The 19,330-nt window shown below is 44.1% G+C and overlaps 2 protein-coding genes, 1 long non-coding RNA gene and 1 other non-coding gene across 4 annotated transcripts; 3 read left to right on the forward strand and 1 right to left on the reverse strand.

Moving 5' to 3' along the window:
- Positions 1–83: 83 nt before the first annotated feature.
- LOC137317932 (histone H2A.J-like) lies at positions 84–473 on the forward strand. Its single transcript, XM_067980933.1, has one exon. The coding sequence runs from the start codon at positions 84–86 to the stop codon at positions 471–473; it is 390 nt and encodes a 129-aa protein (XP_067837034.1).
- Positions 474–7,555: 7,082 nt separating this feature from the next.
- trnag-ucc (transfer RNA glycine (anticodon UCC)) lies at positions 7,556–7,627 on the reverse strand. The gene has a single exon. It is a non-coding gene; the product is annotated as a tRNA-Gly (tRNA).
- Positions 7,628–8,215: 588 nt separating this feature from the next.
- On the forward strand, positions 8,216–8,602 carry LOC137317960 (histone H2A-like). The gene has a single exon (XM_067980956.1). It carries the CDS (start codon positions 8,216–8,218, stop codon positions 8,600–8,602), a length of 387 nt encoding a protein of 128 aa, XP_067837057.1.
- A 2,291-nt stretch (positions 8,603–10,893) lies between these two features.
- Positions 10,894–18,308, forward strand: LOC137317937 (uncharacterized). The gene is made up of 3 exons (XR_010961782.1): positions 10,894–11,219; positions 11,756–11,841; positions 15,353–18,308. It is a non-coding gene; the product is annotated as an uncharacterized lncRNA (long non-coding RNA).
- The last annotated feature ends 1,022 nt before the right edge of the window (positions 18,309–19,330 follow it).

The raw sequence follows: 19,330 nt of genomic DNA on the forward strand, positions 1-19,330 counted from the left end.
CTGCACTCCTCCAGAAGGTCGAAGAAGGGCGAGTGCGGGAAGATTTCTTCATTCTTTGTGAAAGTGTTTGTGAGATTGTGGAAATGTCTGGAAGAGGAAAAACCGGCGGTAAAGCTCGGGCCAAGGCCAAGTCTCGCTCATCCCGGGCTGGACTGCAGTTCCCTGTGGGCCGTGTTCACAGGCTCCTGCGAAAGGGGAACTATGCTGAACGTGTGGGTGCCGGAGCCCCGGTCTATCTGACGGCTGTGCTCGAGTATCTGACGGCTGAAATCCTCGAGCTGGCCGGCAACGCGGCCCGGGACAACAAGAAGACCCGTATCATCCCCAGACACCTGCAGCTGGCCATCCGCAACGACGAGGAGCTCAACAAGCTTCTGGGACGGGTGACCATCGCTCAGGGCGGGGTGCTGCCTAATATCCAGGCCGTGCTGCTGCCGAAGAAAACCAGCACTGTGAGCACCAAGAGCAAATAAAGCAGCTAAGATTTAATCTGATAACCCAAAGGCTCTTTTCAGAGCCACCCACTGTATCTATGAAAGGGCTGGTTACTGTCTGAAGAGACTGACCTATTAATTACAGTTATCCCCGGTCTACGTTAATATATTACATCGCTACAGCGGTTAAACTTATGGGAGTCAATGTAAGTTACCGAGCACATGGGTGATAGGTGAACGGGTCTTGGTGGGAGTTAGGATAGGGGAACGGAGTTTTGGAGGAGTTGAAGTTTGCAGAGGGCGTCAGATAGGAGGCTGACCAGGAGAGCATTGGAAGAGCCAAGTCTGGAGGTAACAAGGGCGTGGATGAGGGTTTCAGCACCAGATCAGCTGAGGCAGGGGCGGAGACGCGCGATGTTTCGGAGGTGGAAGTTGGCGGTCTTGGTGGTGGAGCGGAAATGGGGTCAGATGCTTATCTCAGGGTAAATTGGACGCTGAGGTTGCGAAGTTTTATGATTCCGCTTCACACAGTGGCCAAGGACAAGTCTCTGTCCATCTCAGTCCTTGAATCCAGTCCCCACACAGGAACTGTCTCTGTCCATCCCAGTACCTGAATCTATCCAGTCCCCACACAGGACCAGTCTGCATCCATCCCAGTGCCTGAATCTATCCAGTCCCCACACAGGACCAGTCTCCATCCATCCAGGTCCCTGAATCTATCCAGTCCCCACACAGGACCAGTCTCCATCCATCCCAGTACCTGAATCTATCCAGTCCCCTCACAGGACCAGTCACCATCCATCCAGGTCCCTGAATCTATCCAGTCCCCACACAGGACCAGTCTCCATCCATCCAGGTCCCTGAATCAATCCAGTCCCCACACAGGACCAGTCTCCATCCATCCCAGTGCCTGATTCTATCCAGTCCCCACACAGGACCAGTCTCCATCCATCCCAGTACCTGAATCTATCCAGTCCCCACACAGGACCAGTCTCCATCCATCCCAGTGCCTGAATCTATCCTGTCCCCACACAGGATCATTCTCCATCCATCCCAGTGCCTGATTCTATCCAGTCCCCACACAGGACCAGTCTCCATCCATCCCAGTGCCTGATTCTATCCAGTCCCATACTGACCCAAGCACGGAAAGGTATAGAGTGCCTTCCACACCGATTTATGTTTATTGAACTATTGGGCGCCTCCTGTCAGCTACAAATCTGAAAAAGAAAACTCCCTCTTCCAACGGTCCCGGAGCGGCACTGATTGATTCTGTTATGATAGTGATTGTATTGGAACTGTAGTGTGCCTCAATTATTGAATTTAAATTGTATTTTCCGCCTTTTTTTTCGAGCAATCCTTGAATATCAAGCCGGAGTCTGTAATGATTGTGTCCGAATTTATGTTCCGCATTTTATACTGGTGAAAATTTTAAAAAGGACCGTAACTAATTCCTGGAGGCGGAGCTAAAAGTTGCACGTCCGCTTGTCCGTCATTCTGAGCCAGTCTCCTCCCCTCCCGCACTTCATGCTCTGTCTGTCATTCAAACACTCCTCCCCGCCCTCTCCGATAATGTGCCTTTCTCAACCAGGTCGGGGCGGGCTTTATAAATACAGAAGAAAGGCGAGGGTTTTTCATTCAGCAGCGATCTGAGTGAAGAATCATCATGTCTGGCAGAGGTAAAGGAGGCAAAGGACTGGGCAAAGGCGGAGCCAAGCGGCACCGGAAAGTGCTTCGTGATAACATCCAGGGGATCACCAAACCAGCCATCCGCCGCCTGGCTCGCCGTGGCGGTGTCAAGCGGATCTCGGGTCTGATCTACGAGGAAACCCGCGGGGTGCTGAAGGTTTTCCTGGAGAATGTGATCAGGGACGCGGTCACCTACACTGAACACGCCAAGCGCAAGACGGTCACTGCCATGGATGTGGTGTACGCTCTGAAACGGCAGGGCCGCACTCTCTATGGATTCGGCGGCTGAACGACTCGACCATTTCCAAACGGACACAAAACAAAGGCTCTTCTAAGAGCCACCCACCGCCTCACAGAGAGAGTACTGACTTGGGAACTGGTGCGGAGTTAAATGGGGATACGGAATAGTTTTTTTTATTATAAGGAGTTTTCTGGAACACACAGTAACGTAACGTGGTATCGGCGGCGAGCTGCACCGGTTACTGAGGAAAATTTCCCTCATTGAGTGCACTGAATTGTCCAGGGAACGTTACAAGTGAGTTTACCCCGAGCCGAATTCCCCACTCAGTGAATTGTTCCTTCACTCCATTCGCTCTGTTTTGGTTCTATTTATCAGTCAGATGTTGTGATGTGGGACCGGGGGTTTCCATGGGAGAACAGGTTGAGCTGAGCCGCTGTGATAAGGGCCCAGCTTGTGATGTGGATTTTCCCTCTGACGGTTGTTTCTGACACTGAGACTGAGAGGGTTTGTGAAATTGAACCGTTTGAGCTCAGTCATTGGGGACCTGGAATTACCACAGGCCCAACTGGCAAAGCCCGCTCAAAACTGAGGCTACTTCTCATTGGTTGCTTTGCTTGAAAACTAATTTCCTTTACCAATCGGAGAGACGACAATAAGAAAACGGAGCAAATTATTGGCCACAATTGACCGATTTTTTAAAATTTGAAAAAAGCCGCCAATTTCAGTGTATGAAATAAGTGAATTACTCGGCCATGTCGTTTTTACACAAAGACTTAAAATCTCTTTGTAATAATGTTATTCCGTATTACACGTCCCAAATTCCGAGCGCTGTTTTATAAATATATTCTCCATAACTTGCGGAATAAAACCCCATTCACAGATTGCTGTTTTGGACAAATTTCACTTCAACCTGCAAAAATAACAAATTCCAGGCTATCAATTGATTCCGTTGCAGGGACTGAACAGGAACCGTGTGTCCTGAAAACGGAATCATGGACGAAGCCTTAAAATGAGCCGATTCTTTTCTCCAAGACTTTCATTCTGGATTGAGGCACTGCGGGGAACGTGCTGCTAATATGCGGGATATTAATATCAGTAATTAATTATTTAAGAGTTTGGCTCCACAGTGAGAAAGAGGAAGGAACTGAATACTGATTCTTAGACCTGAAAGTGGTGCTTAACAGGAAAACCGGGGGCGGTGTGAATCTGAATGAAAGGGAGAGCAAAGCAAAAGGGAATTGAACGGACCCCGGACCCGTGTTCAATTTATTGGGCAGTAAATTCGTCAGAGACAAACATTAAAATGGAGCAGTTTCACTGACTTTCTTTCAATTTCCCCATCAGATTCAAAGGATGATGACCGAGTAAAGCAGCAATTCTGTATCTGTCAGTCTCTGGTCCCGCATGTGAGTGGGATTCATTCTGAATCTGTCAGTTTCTGGTACTGTATGTGAGTGTGGGATTCATTCTGTATCTGTCAGTCTCCGGTACTGTGTGCGTGCAGGGTCATTAATCTGTACCTGTCAATCAGTGGTACCGCGTGTGGGTGTGGGCTTCATTCTGTATCTGTCAGTCTCTGGTACTGTGTGTGAATTTGTGATTTATTCTGTATCTGTCAGTCTCTGGTACTGTGTGTGAGCGTGAGATTCAATCTGTGTATGTCAGTCTCTGGTACTGTATGTGAGTGTGAGATTTATTCTGTATCTGTCAGTCTCTGGTACTGTGTGTGAGTGTGGGATTCATTCTGTATCTATCAGTCTCTGGTACTGTATGTGAGTGTGGTGTTCATTCTTTATGTGTCTATGTCTAGAACTGAACATGAGTGTGGGATTCATTCTGTGCCTATCAGTCTGTGGTACTCTGCGTGTGTGGGGTTTATTCAGTATTTGTCTGTCACGGGTACTGTATACGAGTGTCAGTTTTATTCTGTTTCTGTCTTTCTCTGGTGCTCTATGTGAATGTGGGATTTATTCTGTATCTGACTGCTTCTGGTACTGTGTGTGAGTGTGGGATTCATTCTGTGTCTGACTGTCTCTGGTACTGTGTGTGTGGGGTTTATTCTGTATCTGTCTGTCTCTGATACTTTACATGAGTGTGGGGTTTATTTTTTATCTGTCAGTCTCTGTTTCTGTATATAAATGTGGGGTTTATTCGATATCTCTCTGTCTATGATGCTGTATTCGAGTGTGGGGTTGATCCTGTATCATCTGTCTCTGACACTGTACATGAGTGTGGGGTGTATTCTGTATCTGTGAGTCTCTGGTGCTGTCTGTGAATCTGGGATTCATTCTGTATCTGTCATTCTCTGGAACGCGATGGACACCTACAGACGCTGAAAGACGCCCTGGTAAGAACGGGATATGACGCTCGACTCATCGATCGACAGTTCCGACGGGCCACAGCAAAAAATCGCATAGACCTCCTCAGGAGACTAACACGGGACGCAACCAACAGAGTACCCTTTGTCGACCAGTACTTCCCCGGAGCGGAGAAACTACGCCATGTTCTCCGCAGCCTTCAACATGTCATCAATGAGGACAAACACCTCGCTATGGCCATCCCCACACCTCCACTACTCGCCTTTAAACAGCCACCCAACCTCAAACAGACCATCGTTCGCAGCAAACTACCTAGCTTTCAAGAGAACAGCGTCCACGACGCCACACAACCCTGCCACGGTAACCTCTGCAAGACATGCCAGATCATCGACACAGATACCACCATCACACGAGAGGACACCACCCACCAGGTGCATGGTTCATACTCCTGTGACTCGGCCAACGTTGTCTACCTCATACGTTGCAGGAAAGGATGCCCCAGAGCATGGTACATTGGCGAGACCATGCAGACGCTGCGACAACGGATGAACGGACACCGCGCAACAATCGCCAAACAGGAGGGTTCCCTCCCAGTCGGGGAACACTTCAGCAGTCATGGACATTCATCCACCGACCTTCGGGTAAGCGTACTCCAAGGCGGCCTTCGAGACACACGACAACGCAAAATCGTCGAGCAGAAATTGATAGCCAAGTTCCGCACCCATGAGGACGGCCTCAACCAGGATCTTGGGTTCATGTCACGCTACACGTTACCCCACCAGCGAACAAATGTTATCTGTTTTTAATATAATGGGTCATTTGCTGGCTCTCTCTGCCTTCCGGATGTTTCTGCCTCTCTCTGTTTTTTTTCTCTGTTTTTTTCCCCTGTTTGTTTTTTTGTTGAATGTGTATTCGGGGGTTCTGCAGGTGACACCTCTCTGTCTGAACACGGTGATTGCCTTGGCAACGGGCAGTTGCAGGGGCAGTCTGTAAACACCATGTATTGTTCTATATGTATAAATGCGTAGGCTTCAAGGAGCTCTTGAAACATTTGCCTGAGGAAGGAGGAAATCACATTTCAAAAAAGCCTCACTATACTGCTTCATCCTCGATGTGGTTGGTGGTTCAGAGGTCGTTCAGACCCGGTCGATATGGCAGAAGAGCGTCCATCATTAATTGAACTTTCTGTTGCAGAAGAACTTCTTTCTCTTCTTACAAAACGATTAATTTTGGGGAAATAAAGTTTGATGATTACGCCGCCCCCGACTCCTTTCCCCTTGATACTGGACTTACACCAGCACCACACACCGTGGCTTGGAGGCGAGGAAGAGCGTGTCTTGGCAGTTGCTCGGAAAAAGTAAACATAACTGAAGGTGTTTTCCACCAGAAAAAGGCCATCGCTCCACAGAATGAAATGACTGCCTGCCATCTGCCCAACGAAAATTACCTGTGAAATGACTGCCTGCCATCTGCCTAAACGGATATTGCCTGTGAAATGATTGCCTGCTATATGCCCAACGGAAATTACCTAATACAGATGTGAAAGTAAACTTCAGTCCAACATTCAACCAATCAATTTCACGCAATCACAAGTTTTGACGACAAGACTGCATGTGACATATCATCTACTTATGAAATAAATGTTTGCCCTTTTCTTATTTGATGTCCAGTTTTGATTCATTTTATTTTCTTGGGTTTGTATTGAGACCGTACCCATTTAATGGCAGTGAGCTGATATTGTCAATCGGGCTCAGCATTCTCTGGCGAGCAGCTACCGGCCTTATAAGCTCCGCTGATAACCTGATATCTGAAGAATTTCCTTTCCATATTTCATTATATTTATACTTTTCTATTTAGGTTAAAACGAGGGGGCACAATGTTAAAAACAAAGCAATTTGGCAACATACAGGTCTCCCCAGTAAACGCAAGAGCACGCAGAATGAATCTCAATGGAACAAACCTCTTCTTTTTCACTCCCACTGGAAAAAATCCGAAAAGACCAAACCCTTTCCTATTCCCTCCAATTGCATAGAATCCCAAAGAGAAAAAACTCCTTCTCATTCCAAGCCATTATAGAGAGTGCGGTGCCCAGAACTGAACATAGTACTCTAAATGAGGACTAAACAGAGCTCTGTATAACTGTGATATAACTTCCACTCCTTTTTATTTCCGTTCCCTTGAGATAAAGATCAAAATTTCATCTCCATTTTAACTTCTTTTTAGTGATTTAGTAATCACTGTTGGTGATTTCTATACTTGGATCCCCATATGCCTCGATTCCCCGAGAGTGCAAAAATCTATCGATCTCAGCTTTGAATATATTCAACGACTGAGCATCCACAGCCCTCTGGGGTTGAGAATTCCAAAGATTCACAACACTTTCAGTGAAGAAATTCTCCCTAATTTCGATCCGAAATGTCCGGCCCCTTATCTTGAGACTATGACCTCTAGTTCTTGATTCTCCAGCGGGGTAATCAGCCTCTCCTCACCTACCGTGTCAAACCGCCTAAGAATTTTATACGTTTCAATGCGATCACCGACCATTCTTCTAAACTCCAGCGAATATAAGCCAATATTACACAATATTTCAACATAGTACAATTGCAGCAAGATCTCCTTACTCTTATATTCCAACACCCTTGCAATAAAGGCTGACATATCATTTGCCTTCCTCACTCTCATTCGACCCTTGGTAACTCACCATTCCCAGTATTTTTTTCCTCTGTTCCTTCTATAGGGAAAAGAAATGAACATTGAAAACATTTTAATATAATTACAGCGGTTTATATTTTGGAAACAATATCCAGCTGAACTGCATCAAATTCGATGACAAACTTCTAGTTTCAAAAGGAAGTGATTTAATAAGAATAATTAATTGCGATGGCCGGGAATCGAACCCGAGTTAACTGCTTGGAAGGCAGCTATGCTCACCACTATACCACCATCGCTGACAATCTGCCGCCATAAAATAGTTCCTAAACATTAGACCCGAAACAGACACTGCAGGCTTTTGGATTTTGTCCTTCATTTGAACTGGTTTCTGACGGATCCTTTCTCGCTCTGTTGCAGTTCCCGTTTCCGCCCAGTAGATGTCGCCAACCCCCAATCAATGGAAATTACACAACAGCCAGTAATTCTTCACCTTTTCTCGGACTGAAGAGACAGTCGATACCTGCAATACTTGACCAGTTGGAAATACATTTTGCCGCAGCTCACATCAGCCATTGAGTAAAGTTAAATAGTTACATTAAATCATTACAGAGACCGGACGACCAGCTGGGCACGAGTGGCAGCTGAATATTCAAGCCTATAAGATCTTTTGAAAGGACAGGGAAATAGGGAATGAAGGCAGAGTAGCAATATTACTAAAGGACAATATTACAGCAGTTGAAAGATACAATATCAGTGAGGGTGAGCGGGCAGTGTAAACACTCTGAGAGAGACCCATCACAAGTGGCCCCACTGTACTCCTCCAGAAGGTATAAGAAGGGCGAGTGCGGGAGGATTTATTCATTCTTTGTGAAAGTATTGTGGAAATGTCTGGAAGAGGAAAAACCGGCGGTAAAGCTCGGTCCAAGGCCAAGTCTCGCTCATCCCGGGCCGGACTGCAGTTCCCTGTGGACCGTGTTCACAGGCTCCTGCGAAAGGGGAACGACGCTGAACGTGTGGGTGCCGGAGCTCCGGTCTATCTGGCTGCTTTGTTCGAGCATCTGACGGCTGAAATCCTCGAGCTGGCCGGCAACGCGGCCCGGGACAACAAAAAGACCCGCATCATCCCCAGACAGCTGCAGATGGCCATCCGCAACAACGAGGAGCTCAACAAGCTGATGGGAATGGTGACCATCGCTCAGGGCGGGGTGCTGCCTAATATCCAGGCCGTGCTGTTGCCGAAGAAAAGCGCTGTGAGCATCAAAAAGAAGTGAAGCGTCCAAAATTCAATCTAATAACAGGACAAGGTCAGGACCAATCTTATTAAATCCTTTGACTATGATGGAGCTGTATAAAACACTGGTTAGGCCACAGCTGGAGTACTGTGTGCTGTTCTGGTCGCCACACTACAGGAAGGATGTGATCGCTTTGGAGAGGGTGCAGAGGAGATTCACCAGGATGTTACCAGGGCTGGAGCGCTTCAGCTATGAAGAGAGACTGGGAAGATTGGGTTTGTTTTCCTTGGAGCAGAGGAGGCTGAGGGGGGACATGATTGAGGTGTACAAAATTATGAGGGGCACAGATAGGATGGATACTAAGGAGCTTTTTCCCTTCGTTGAGGGTTCTATAACAAGGGGACATAGATTCAAGATAAAAGGCGGGAGGTTTAGAGGGGATTTGAGAAAGAACTTTTTCACCCAGAGGGTGGTTGGAGTCTGGAACTCACTGCCTGAAAGGGTTGTGGAGGCAGGAACCCTCACAACATTCAAGAAGCATTTGGATGAGCACTTGAAATGCCATAGCATACAAGGCTACGGACCAAATGCTGGAATATGGGATTAGAGTAGACAGGGCTGATGGCCGGCGCGGACACGATGGGCCGAAGGGCCTCTATCCGTGCTGTATAACTCTATAACTAATTAACAGTAAGAGTAAATAAGGGTAACCTGGTAGATGTAATACATTTGGATTTTCAGATAGCCTTATATCAGGTACCGCATTGTAGAATCATGTTAAAGTTCAGTGTACGTGGAGTCAGGGGACAGGTAGCGGAATGGATAGCAAGCTGGCGACAAAACAGAAAACAGAGAATAGGGGTTACGGTTAGCTGCTTAGAGTGGCAAAAAGTGGGAAGTGGTTTAACACAGGGATCAGTGCTGGGACCACGGCTGTTCACAATTAACATTAACGATTTGGATTCGGGAATCAGAAGTACAATTTCAAAATTTGACGATGATACCAAATTGGGGGGTACAGTTAATACAAGGGAAGAATGTGTCAAAATGCAATAGGACATTAATAAACTTGCAGAATGAAGAATAAGGAGCTCACATATTGTTTGGATAATAAGTCTAAACAGGATAGAGGAGCAATGGGATCGAGAGCTACAGATACACAAATTACTAAAAGTGGCAACTAAAAGTAGCTTCGCCAGCGTTACCGTCTGACAAAGACACTCGCCCTCAATCTGTGAAAAGATAATGACCATGAACTGGGACTGAAGCCGAACACATCCCCAGTTACAGTGCGGCCCGGCCCGGACATCTCCTTCTCCCTGTTTTATATCATATAGTATCCCACCTTCATGTCCAGCACTGGAGAGAGAGAAACAGTATCAGTCTTACACTCCTATCAGTGTCTAAATCACGCACAATAGCAATATCCACCTTCATATTCAGCACCAGCGAGAGAGAGGGTGGCAGACACGGTGAGAGAGACAGAGAGCGGTGAGACACAGTGACAGACAGACGTAAACAGTATTAGTTCCAGACTGACCGGTAAAGTTCCGTTTTATGCAGAAAGATCGCGTTGGAGAGACAGAAGATGCAATCTAATCTCTCACTGATATTATACAAGGGACAGACACACTATTAATCCCACACTCAGGGACAGTGCAGAGTGACAAAAACAATGGGCCACATTGAACCCTCTTTTGCCTGTTGTACCATCTGAAGTTTTGCAGCTCAAGGCTGTTCGATATTACTCTTAGTGACCGAGAATTTCACTCCGGTTAAATTAATCTGGGTCTGTTGCTGTTAGATATTAATCCTACACGGTCTCAGAAAATACACCAACTCCCACTTTCCTCCCATATTTCTCCAGGATTGGTTTGAGAAATCCTCCCTCCAGTTTCGGAGTCACACGTTTATTTATCAGCAGAGGTGCCAAAATTGAACTGGATCCTTTGGCTCATTCCACAGCCGCCCACTTTATCTATGAAAGGCTCTTTACCATCAAAAGATATTGACAGGAACAGCAGGGATGGAAACATCTCGTTTAATAGTTAGAGATTGTAAAGTCAGTCTGGATTCCAGCGTTATGCACTGGTGGAATCCCATCTGTTTCCCATTCTGGTGCCTGTTCCTGCACTGCCTGTGGACCCCATTTCCTCTGACCTCTCCCACAGCCCCACTTCCTTTGCTCAGACTCTGAAAAATTCCAATTGGGGAAAGTTTCCATCGATTTTTGTATTGTGAATTATACCAGATATCTGCGCATGCGTGATTCAGCCCAGCCCCCAGCGCTGGTTGTTGGTGAGCAGAAGAGCGCAAGCGCGCTCCCCTCCCCCAGCTCGGCCTGTGGGCGCCATTCCCTCAGTGAGAGGAAGAAGATGGTTTAAAACAGCCGGGAATGGAGATATCACGGCCCCCGGAGGAAGGGAGCAAAGAGCAGCCTCGTTACAGCAGCTCATCGCATCGGGACCGTGTCCGCAGATGGGCTCAGAGATCGGCATTGAATCCGGGGAAAGGGCAGGGGGAGTCCGGGGGCTGTTTTGTAAGAGGCGGAGTGGATCAGGAACTGGTCCCGGAACATGGAGTGAGCGGTGGAAGGGAGAGGACATTCTCGGGCTGTGTGTGTACAGCGTGTGTCCAGGGGAAGGGAGACAGAATGGTAAGAACCTACTATTTAAAATCATTGATGCTTTCTCTCCCCAAACCAGCAGTGAATGTTCCTGGTTTAGTTCCAGCCTCACCCTGTTTGTTGTTATTGGACAGTGAAGAGTGGAAATAGAGCCGGACAGTAAGGATGTGGGGAGTTATACAAAGAGCATATTATTGCAGGCCTCAGTTGAGAAGTGTGAAGGACACATTTTAAACAACGGCTGTTTGGTTTCAGTTGAACGGTTAGTCCCCTGGGTGAGGAGATTGGTAACCTGACCCGCACATCACGTCGTCCCATTCATGGATCAGTGCAGGGGTTGGGTTGTGTCTGGACTTCTCTAAATTGTTATAAAGCAGCCCAACACACCTGGTGCGCAGAAGCTGAGTGCTGCAGTACTGCAGTGGAGTCAGATACTGATACTGTTTGTATCGCTGGTTTTCATTTTTGGATATTCAAAATAATTATTAACAGATATTAAACTGATCACTTTTGTATTTTCCACCTCACCTGTTCTTGAGTTACAACAGATACGTTTCTTTTTACAGGCAAACCCTTGAAGGAGCCAGAACAAATGTGAAATTTCGTCCACCCGAGGCAAAGGAACAGTGCTGCCAACTCCTTATCACACACAGTATGTATATTATCACTCACAGAGAACGGAGACACAGACAGCTCATCAGTTCCACAGTCTCAGACAGCAGAAGTAGTCAGTCCCACACTGATCCCAAAGTTCCAGAGACACATTTTCAATCCAACAGTCAAACAGAGCAGGTGAGGCAGACACTGTTCCATTTCTCCCGAACTCAGTCCCGCTGACAGGTAGATACAAAAATCCCAGTCCAAAGTCTCGCTTTCAGATTGTCAATTTCACAAAAGGGCAACATTAGCCATGAATTAAATACCAGATACCCCGAGATTCCAATTGAATACTGGTTCAGAACTCTCACACACACGTGAGTTTAATACATGCAGCATCCATTCGAATAGTGTACCATTCGAATACAAATTGCCAGTCCAAAACTCATGTACAGTATCAGATTGAGAAATGCGGTGACAGTGTAACCTGAGAAACAAATTAGATACCAGTTTATAATATACTCATAGTATGAGATTTAAAGATACATTATCAATTCTATTAGCACAGACTGAGATACACATTACATACCAGTCCAAAAATGTTATAAAATAAAATTTAATAATGCAGTATCAATTCCTTTAGTGCAGACTGATCTACACATTATATAGCAATTCAAAAATGTCAACATGTCAGTTTGAAAGATATATTATCATTCACAATATTACTCACAGAGATACAGATTTAATAGTAGTCCAAAAGCACACAAATTATCTGATTAAAACCTCCAGCATCAAATCCTGAAGTTTATCCAAATTTACCAATTAAATAATGAGAAAAATTATTTAAACATTATGATATTAAAGTACAGTATTGAATACCATAATGTAATCGGAGAAAATAATTACATACAGATACAGAATGAATCTCACACTCAGATACAGTACAGAGACGCACAGATACAGAATGAATCCCACGTACACACACAGTACCAGAGATGACAGATACAGAATGAATCTCACTCACACACAGTACCACAAACTGACAGATACAGAATGAATGTCACAGTCACATTACTGCAGACTGAGTTACACATTGCATACCAGTCCAAAGATCTCAAAGTGTCAGATTGAAAGATACTGTATCAATTCCATTAGTGCAGACTGAGCTACATATTAGATATATTGGTAAATACTCATAGAGTATTATACTGAAATAAACATTATCAATACCTTTGGTACAGACTGAGCTACACAATATATACTAGTCCAAAAACCTCATAAATGATCAGACTGGAATATACGGCTTCAATACTATTAGCACTGCCTGACCTGTAGATTACATCCCAGACTGAAAATCCCATAAAATATTAGACTGAAAGAGAGATTATCGATTCCATGAGTGCAGACTGAGCCACACATTATATAGCAGTCCATGAATCTCATAATGTATCAGACTCAAAGATACAACATCAAATTCATTAGCACAGACTGAACTATATGTTACTCACCAGTCCAAAAATCTCATAGAGTATCAGATTGAATGATTCAATATCACTTCCATTATTGAAGACTGAGCTACACATCACATTCCAGTCCAAAAATCTCATACAATATCAGACTGATAGATACAGTATCAATTCCTTTAGTGCAGGATGAGCTACATATTACATACCAGTCCAAAAATCTCATACAGTGTTAGACTCAGATACAGACTTAATCCCATTATTGCAGACTGATCTACACATTACATACCAGTCCATTTATTTCAACATAAACAGACTGAAAAGTACATTATCATTCACAATAGAGTTCAGAGATTAAGATGTAACACAACTCCAAAACTCACACCCGTTGTTTGATTAAAGAAAATCGAAAAGTGTATCCATATTAATAAATTAAATACTCGAAGAACTGTATGTACTTTAAAGTATTAAAAATACAGTTTCAAATTCCGATACTGTAATCTGAAATAAGAATAAAGAATGAATACAGACTTGCACATTTTCTCAGATACTGAATTACAGAATGAATCCCACACTGAGATAAAATAGCAGAAAATGGCAGATACATAATGTATCCAACACTCACAGATAGTACCAGAGACTGACAGGTGCTTGAGAAAGACAGATACAGAATGAATCCATCACTTATATACAGTACCTTCGACTGACAGATGCAGAATATACCCTACGCTCACACTCAGTAGTGGAGACTGATAGATACAGAATGAATCCCAAACTCACGCACAGTACCAGAGTCAGACATGTAGAGGATAAACCCCACTCTCATGCACAGTCCCAGAGACAGGCAGACAGAGAATAAACCCCACTCTCGTACACAGTACCTGAGACTGACCTCTACTGGACGTAAGCGAGAACTGTAAAAGAGGGGGACAAATTCACATCATTTGTCATGGTTACAGAAACATGACAATGCAATGTGAGGAAAGTCTCCGTCTGCAACTATTACTCTCGTATTTTTGCATATTATGACAGTGAAAAATGAAGACAATTGATTCATAATAAGGTATTGTTTTACTCATTCGATAGTTGTGAATTTGCCCCATTATATTTCACTTTACATTGCACAGTATTTCTCTCTGATTTCTCAGGACACGATTTACATTGCTCCTCTACCCCGTTTAGACTCTTCTTTTCCATGCAGTATGTGGCCTCCTTATTCCCCCAAGTCAAACGCACCACCTCACACATTTCTATATTGAAATTCAATGGCCATTTACACGGCCGTTCTGTAAGTTTATTTTGTCACATTCTTCCTCAGTATCGACAATAACCCTAAATTAATTCGAAGAATTTAACACAGCAGTACAAATAGTGTTTGGTCTAACAAAATGTACTTGCAGCACGTCTCCATTACTAGTCTTTCTAAATCTCACTCGTGCAATACAATGTGAAGAATGAGTTTATCTTCTGTCCCTCTCTCATCTGCAAACTTCAATGTCGCGGGGCTTGGGGACATCTACTGGCCAGAAGCAGAACTGCAACATTTCGGTCCAAATTGTTGAAACCGGATAATGTGCAGTGTGAGCGTGTTTGCAATTGGTGGCAGCAATAAAATCTGATTTTTCATACCTGCCCATTAAATTTTAGTATTTGTTATTGAACAGTGAACAGAACCGGACAATAAGGATATGGGGAGTTATAAAAAGAGCATCTATTGCAGGTATCAGGTGAGAAGTTTGAAGGACACATTTTAAATAGTGGCTGTATTGTTTCGGTTTAATTGTTAGTCCCATGGGAGAGGGGATTAGAAACATGACCTGTACAAAGGTCCCCGCCCCATCGGGTACTCCCATTCATGGATCAGTGCAGGGGTTGGGTTGTGTCTGCATGTCATTAAATTGTTGTAAAACAGCCCAACACACCTGGTGTGCAGAAGCTGAGTGATGCAGTACTGTCGTGGAGTCAGACACTGACACTGTTTGTATCGCTGGTTTCCATTTGTGGATGTTATCGTGATTATTAACAGAGAGATTCAATTGATCACTTTTGTATTTTCTACTTCACCTGTTGTTAAGTTACAAGCGATATTTTTTCTTCCTCCAGGCAAATCCTTGAAGGACCCAGAATCAGTCTGATGTTTACTCCACCCGAGGCACAAGGAGCAGTGCAGCCAGCTCCTTCTCACACACAGTAGGTACATTATCACTCACAAAGCACAGAGACACAGACAGGTCACCAGTCCCACAGTCTCAGACAGCAGAAATAGTCAGTCCCACATTGATCCCAATCCAACAGTCAAACAGAGCAGGAGAGACAGACGGAATTTCCATTTCACAACAACTCAGTACCGCTGACCGGCAGATAAATAATTCCCAGTCCAAAATCACACCCACTATCAGATTGAAAGGCACTGTGTCAATCTCACATTAGTTCAGCCTTAGCTACAAATTAAATCCCAGATGGACCTGACACATGGGACCGATTGATAGGTACAGAATGAATCACAACAGTGTACCCCGAGATTCAAATTAAATACCAGCCCACAACTCACACACATTATGAGTTTAAAGATGCAGTATTCATGACCACATTGTACACTGAGATACACATTAGATACCAGTTCAGATGTTACCCAAATTTGACTCACATATTTGTCCAAAAACCTCATAGTGTCAGAATGAAATGTCCATTTCAATTCCTTTACTGCAGACTGAGGTACACATTAGATACCAGTCCAAAATTCTCATATAGTATGAGACTGAAAGATACAGTATCAATCCCATTGGTGCAGACTGAGCTACACGTCACATACAAGTCCAAAAATCTCAGTGTCAGGTTGAAAAATACAGAATCAATTCCATCAGTGCAGATTGAGCTACACATTATATACCAGTCCAAAATTCACATAGAGTCTCGTACTGGAAGATACAGTATCAATCCCATTAGTGCAGGCTGAGGTACACATTAGTTACCTGTCCAAAAATCTCATTGTGTCAAACTGAAAGGCACAGTATCAATTCCTTTACTGCAGACAGAGGTTTACATTAGATACTTGTCTAAAAATCACGTACAGTATCATACTGAGGTATAAACTATCGATTTGATTAGTACAGACTGATCTACAAGCAATATACCAGTACAAATATCTCACACGGTATCAGACTGCAAGATACAGTATCAATCCCATTAGTGCAGACTGAGGTTCACATTAGATACCAGTCCAAAAGTCACATTCAGTGTCAAACTGAAAGATACAGTATCAATTCCATTAGTGAAGAGTGAACGACACCTTACAAACCAGCCTAAATATATTACACAGTATCAGACTGGAAGGTACAGTATGAATTCCATTAGTGCAGACTGAACTACACATTATATACCGTCCAAAAATCTCATACATTATCATACTAATACATACAGTATGAAACCTATTAGTGTAGACAAAGCTACACATTACAAATCAGTCCAAAAATCTCTTGCAGTGTCTGACTGAAAGTTAGAGTGTCAATTCCATTAGTACAGACAGAACCACAGATTACATACCAGTCTAAAAATCTCATACAGTGTCAGACTGAAAGATACAATATCAATTCCATTCGCCCAGACTGAGCTACACAATAAATGGCAGTGCAATAATTTCACAGTATAAGATTGAAATGTACATTATCTTCAGAGATGAAGATGTAATCCTACAACAAAATTCACACACGTTGTTAGATTGAAACAAAATCCAAAAGTGTATCCATATTTACAAATTAATGCCACACAAAAGATTTGTTTACGTTAATGAATTAAAGAAACAGTTTCAAGCACCATACTGTAACATGAAATAAGACTACAGAACGAATCCAGACTTGCAATTTGCCCAGAGATTGAGTTACGCAATGAATCCCCAACTGAGATAAAATACCAGAGACTGACAGTCACAGATTGAATCCCACACTCACAGATAGAACCAGAGATTGACAGATACAGAATGAATCTCACACTCACATAAGGTACCAGAGTCTAACAGATACAGATTGAATCCCACACTCACACACAGTACCAGAGACTGACAGATACAGAATGTATCTCAAATTCACAGACAGTATCAGAGACTGACAGATCCAGAATGAATCTCACACTCACATACAGTACCAGAGAATGACAGATACAGAATGAATCTCACACTCACATACAGTACCAGAGTCTGACAGATACAGAATGAAACCCACACTCACCTGCAGCACCAGAGACTGACAGATACAGAATGAATCCCACACTCACACACAGTACCAGAGACTGACAGATACAGAATGAATCCCACACTCACACACGGTACCAGAGACTGACAGATACAGAATTAATCCCACACTCACAGATAGCACCAGAGACTGACAGATACAGAATGAATCCCACACTCACACACAGTACCTGAGATTGGCAGATACAGAATGAATCTCACACACAGTACCAGAGACTGACAGATACAGAATGAATCCCACACTCACAAGCAGTACCTGAGTTTGGCAGATACAGAATGAATCCCACACTCACACACAGTACCAGAGACTGACAGATACAGAATGAATCCCACACTCACACACGGTACCAGAGACTGACAGATACAGAATTAATCCCACACTCACAGATAGCACCAGAGACTGACAGATACAGAATGAATCCCACACTCACAGACTGTACTGGAGACTGACGGATACAGAATTAATATCACACTCACAGATAGCACCAGAGAGTGACAGATACAGAATGAATCCCGCACTCACAGACTGTACTGGAGACTGACCGATAAAGAATGAATATCACACTCAAATGCTGACTGACAGACAGAATTAATCCCACACTCTCATACAGTCTGACATCTACTGGCCATAAGTGAGAACTGTAACAGAGTGGAACAAATTCACATTATCTTCGTTGTTACAGATTCAGGACAATGTGCAATGTGAGGAAATAGTTTCTCTCTTAAACTTCTACTCTCGTATTTTTTCATATTTTGTCAGTGAAAAATTAGACAATTGATTCTTAATAAAGTTTTTGTTTGGTCGTTTGAAAATTGCCCCAGCAGATTTCAGTATACATTGCTCAATATTTCTGTCCGATTTCTCAGGACACGATTTATATTAATTCAAATAAACCGAACTGAAACAAAAATAAAAACCGAGCGCAAATCTGGAAGTTTCAATGGCGACCGTCAAAAGTGAAAGGGATAAAATATAGAAAAAATGAAAACCGAAAATGCTGGAAAGACTCAGCAGGTCCGGCAGCATCTGTGGAAAAGGGAAGCTCGGGTTAACGGTTCAGGTCAATGACCCTTCTATAGATCAGAAAGGTTAATCCGACATAATTTAAATAAGGAACGGGAATCGGCAGAGGGAAAAACTTCAGAAAATCAATTAATTTCACTAATCCGGGCAATTGTGTCCTGTATCCACAGTACAGATCAGTGAGTCCATCCGCAGCTCTGGAGCTGCGGATGGACTCACTTTGGAGCATCCGCGATGCTGAGAAAGTCGTGGATAGCACGTTCAGTGAGTTGGTCACACCGCAGATAAAAATTACTGAGGGAGATAGTGAATGGGTGACCAACAGACAGAGGAAGAGTAGGAAGGCAGTGCAGGGGTCCCCTGCGGTCATCTCCCTCCAAAACAGGTATACCGTTTTGGATACTGTTGGCGGAGATGGCTCACCAGGGGAAGGTGGCAGTGGCCAGGTTCATGGCACCGTGGCTGGCTCTGCTGCACAGGAGGGCAGGAAAAAGAGTGGCAGAGCTATAGTGATAGGGGACTCGATTGTAAGGGGAATAGACAGGCGTTTCTGCGGACGCAACCGAGACTCCAGGATGGTATGTTGCCTCCCTGGTGCAAGGGTCAAGGATGTCTCGGAGCGGCTGCAGGACATTCTGGAGGGGGAGGGTGAACAGCCAGTTGTCGTGGTGCATATCGGCACCAACGATATAGGTAAAAAACAGGATGAGGTCCTACAAGCTGAATTCAGGGAGTTAGGAGTTAAACTAAAGAGTAGGACCTCAAAGGTAGTAATCTCAGGATTGCTACCAGTGCCACGGGTTAGTCAGAG

Source organism: Heptranchias perlo, unplaced genomic scaffold (assembly GCF_035084215.1).
Source record: "Heptranchias perlo isolate sHepPer1 unplaced genomic scaffold, sHepPer1.hap1 HAP1_SCAFFOLD_64, whole genome shotgun sequence".
Taxonomy (NCBI): domain Eukaryota; kingdom Metazoa; phylum Chordata; class Chondrichthyes; order Hexanchiformes; family Hexanchidae; genus Heptranchias; species Heptranchias perlo.

Bases quoted from the DNA above. Each gene is read 5' to 3' on its own strand.
- LOC137317960 (XM_067980956.1), top strand. From the start codon at position 8,216: ATGTCTGGAAGAGGAAAAACCGGCGGTAAAGCTCGGTCCAAGGCCAAG.
- LOC137317932 (XM_067980933.1), top strand. From the start codon at position 84: ATGTCTGGAAGAGGAAAAACCGGCGGTAAAGCTCGGGCCAAGGCCAAG.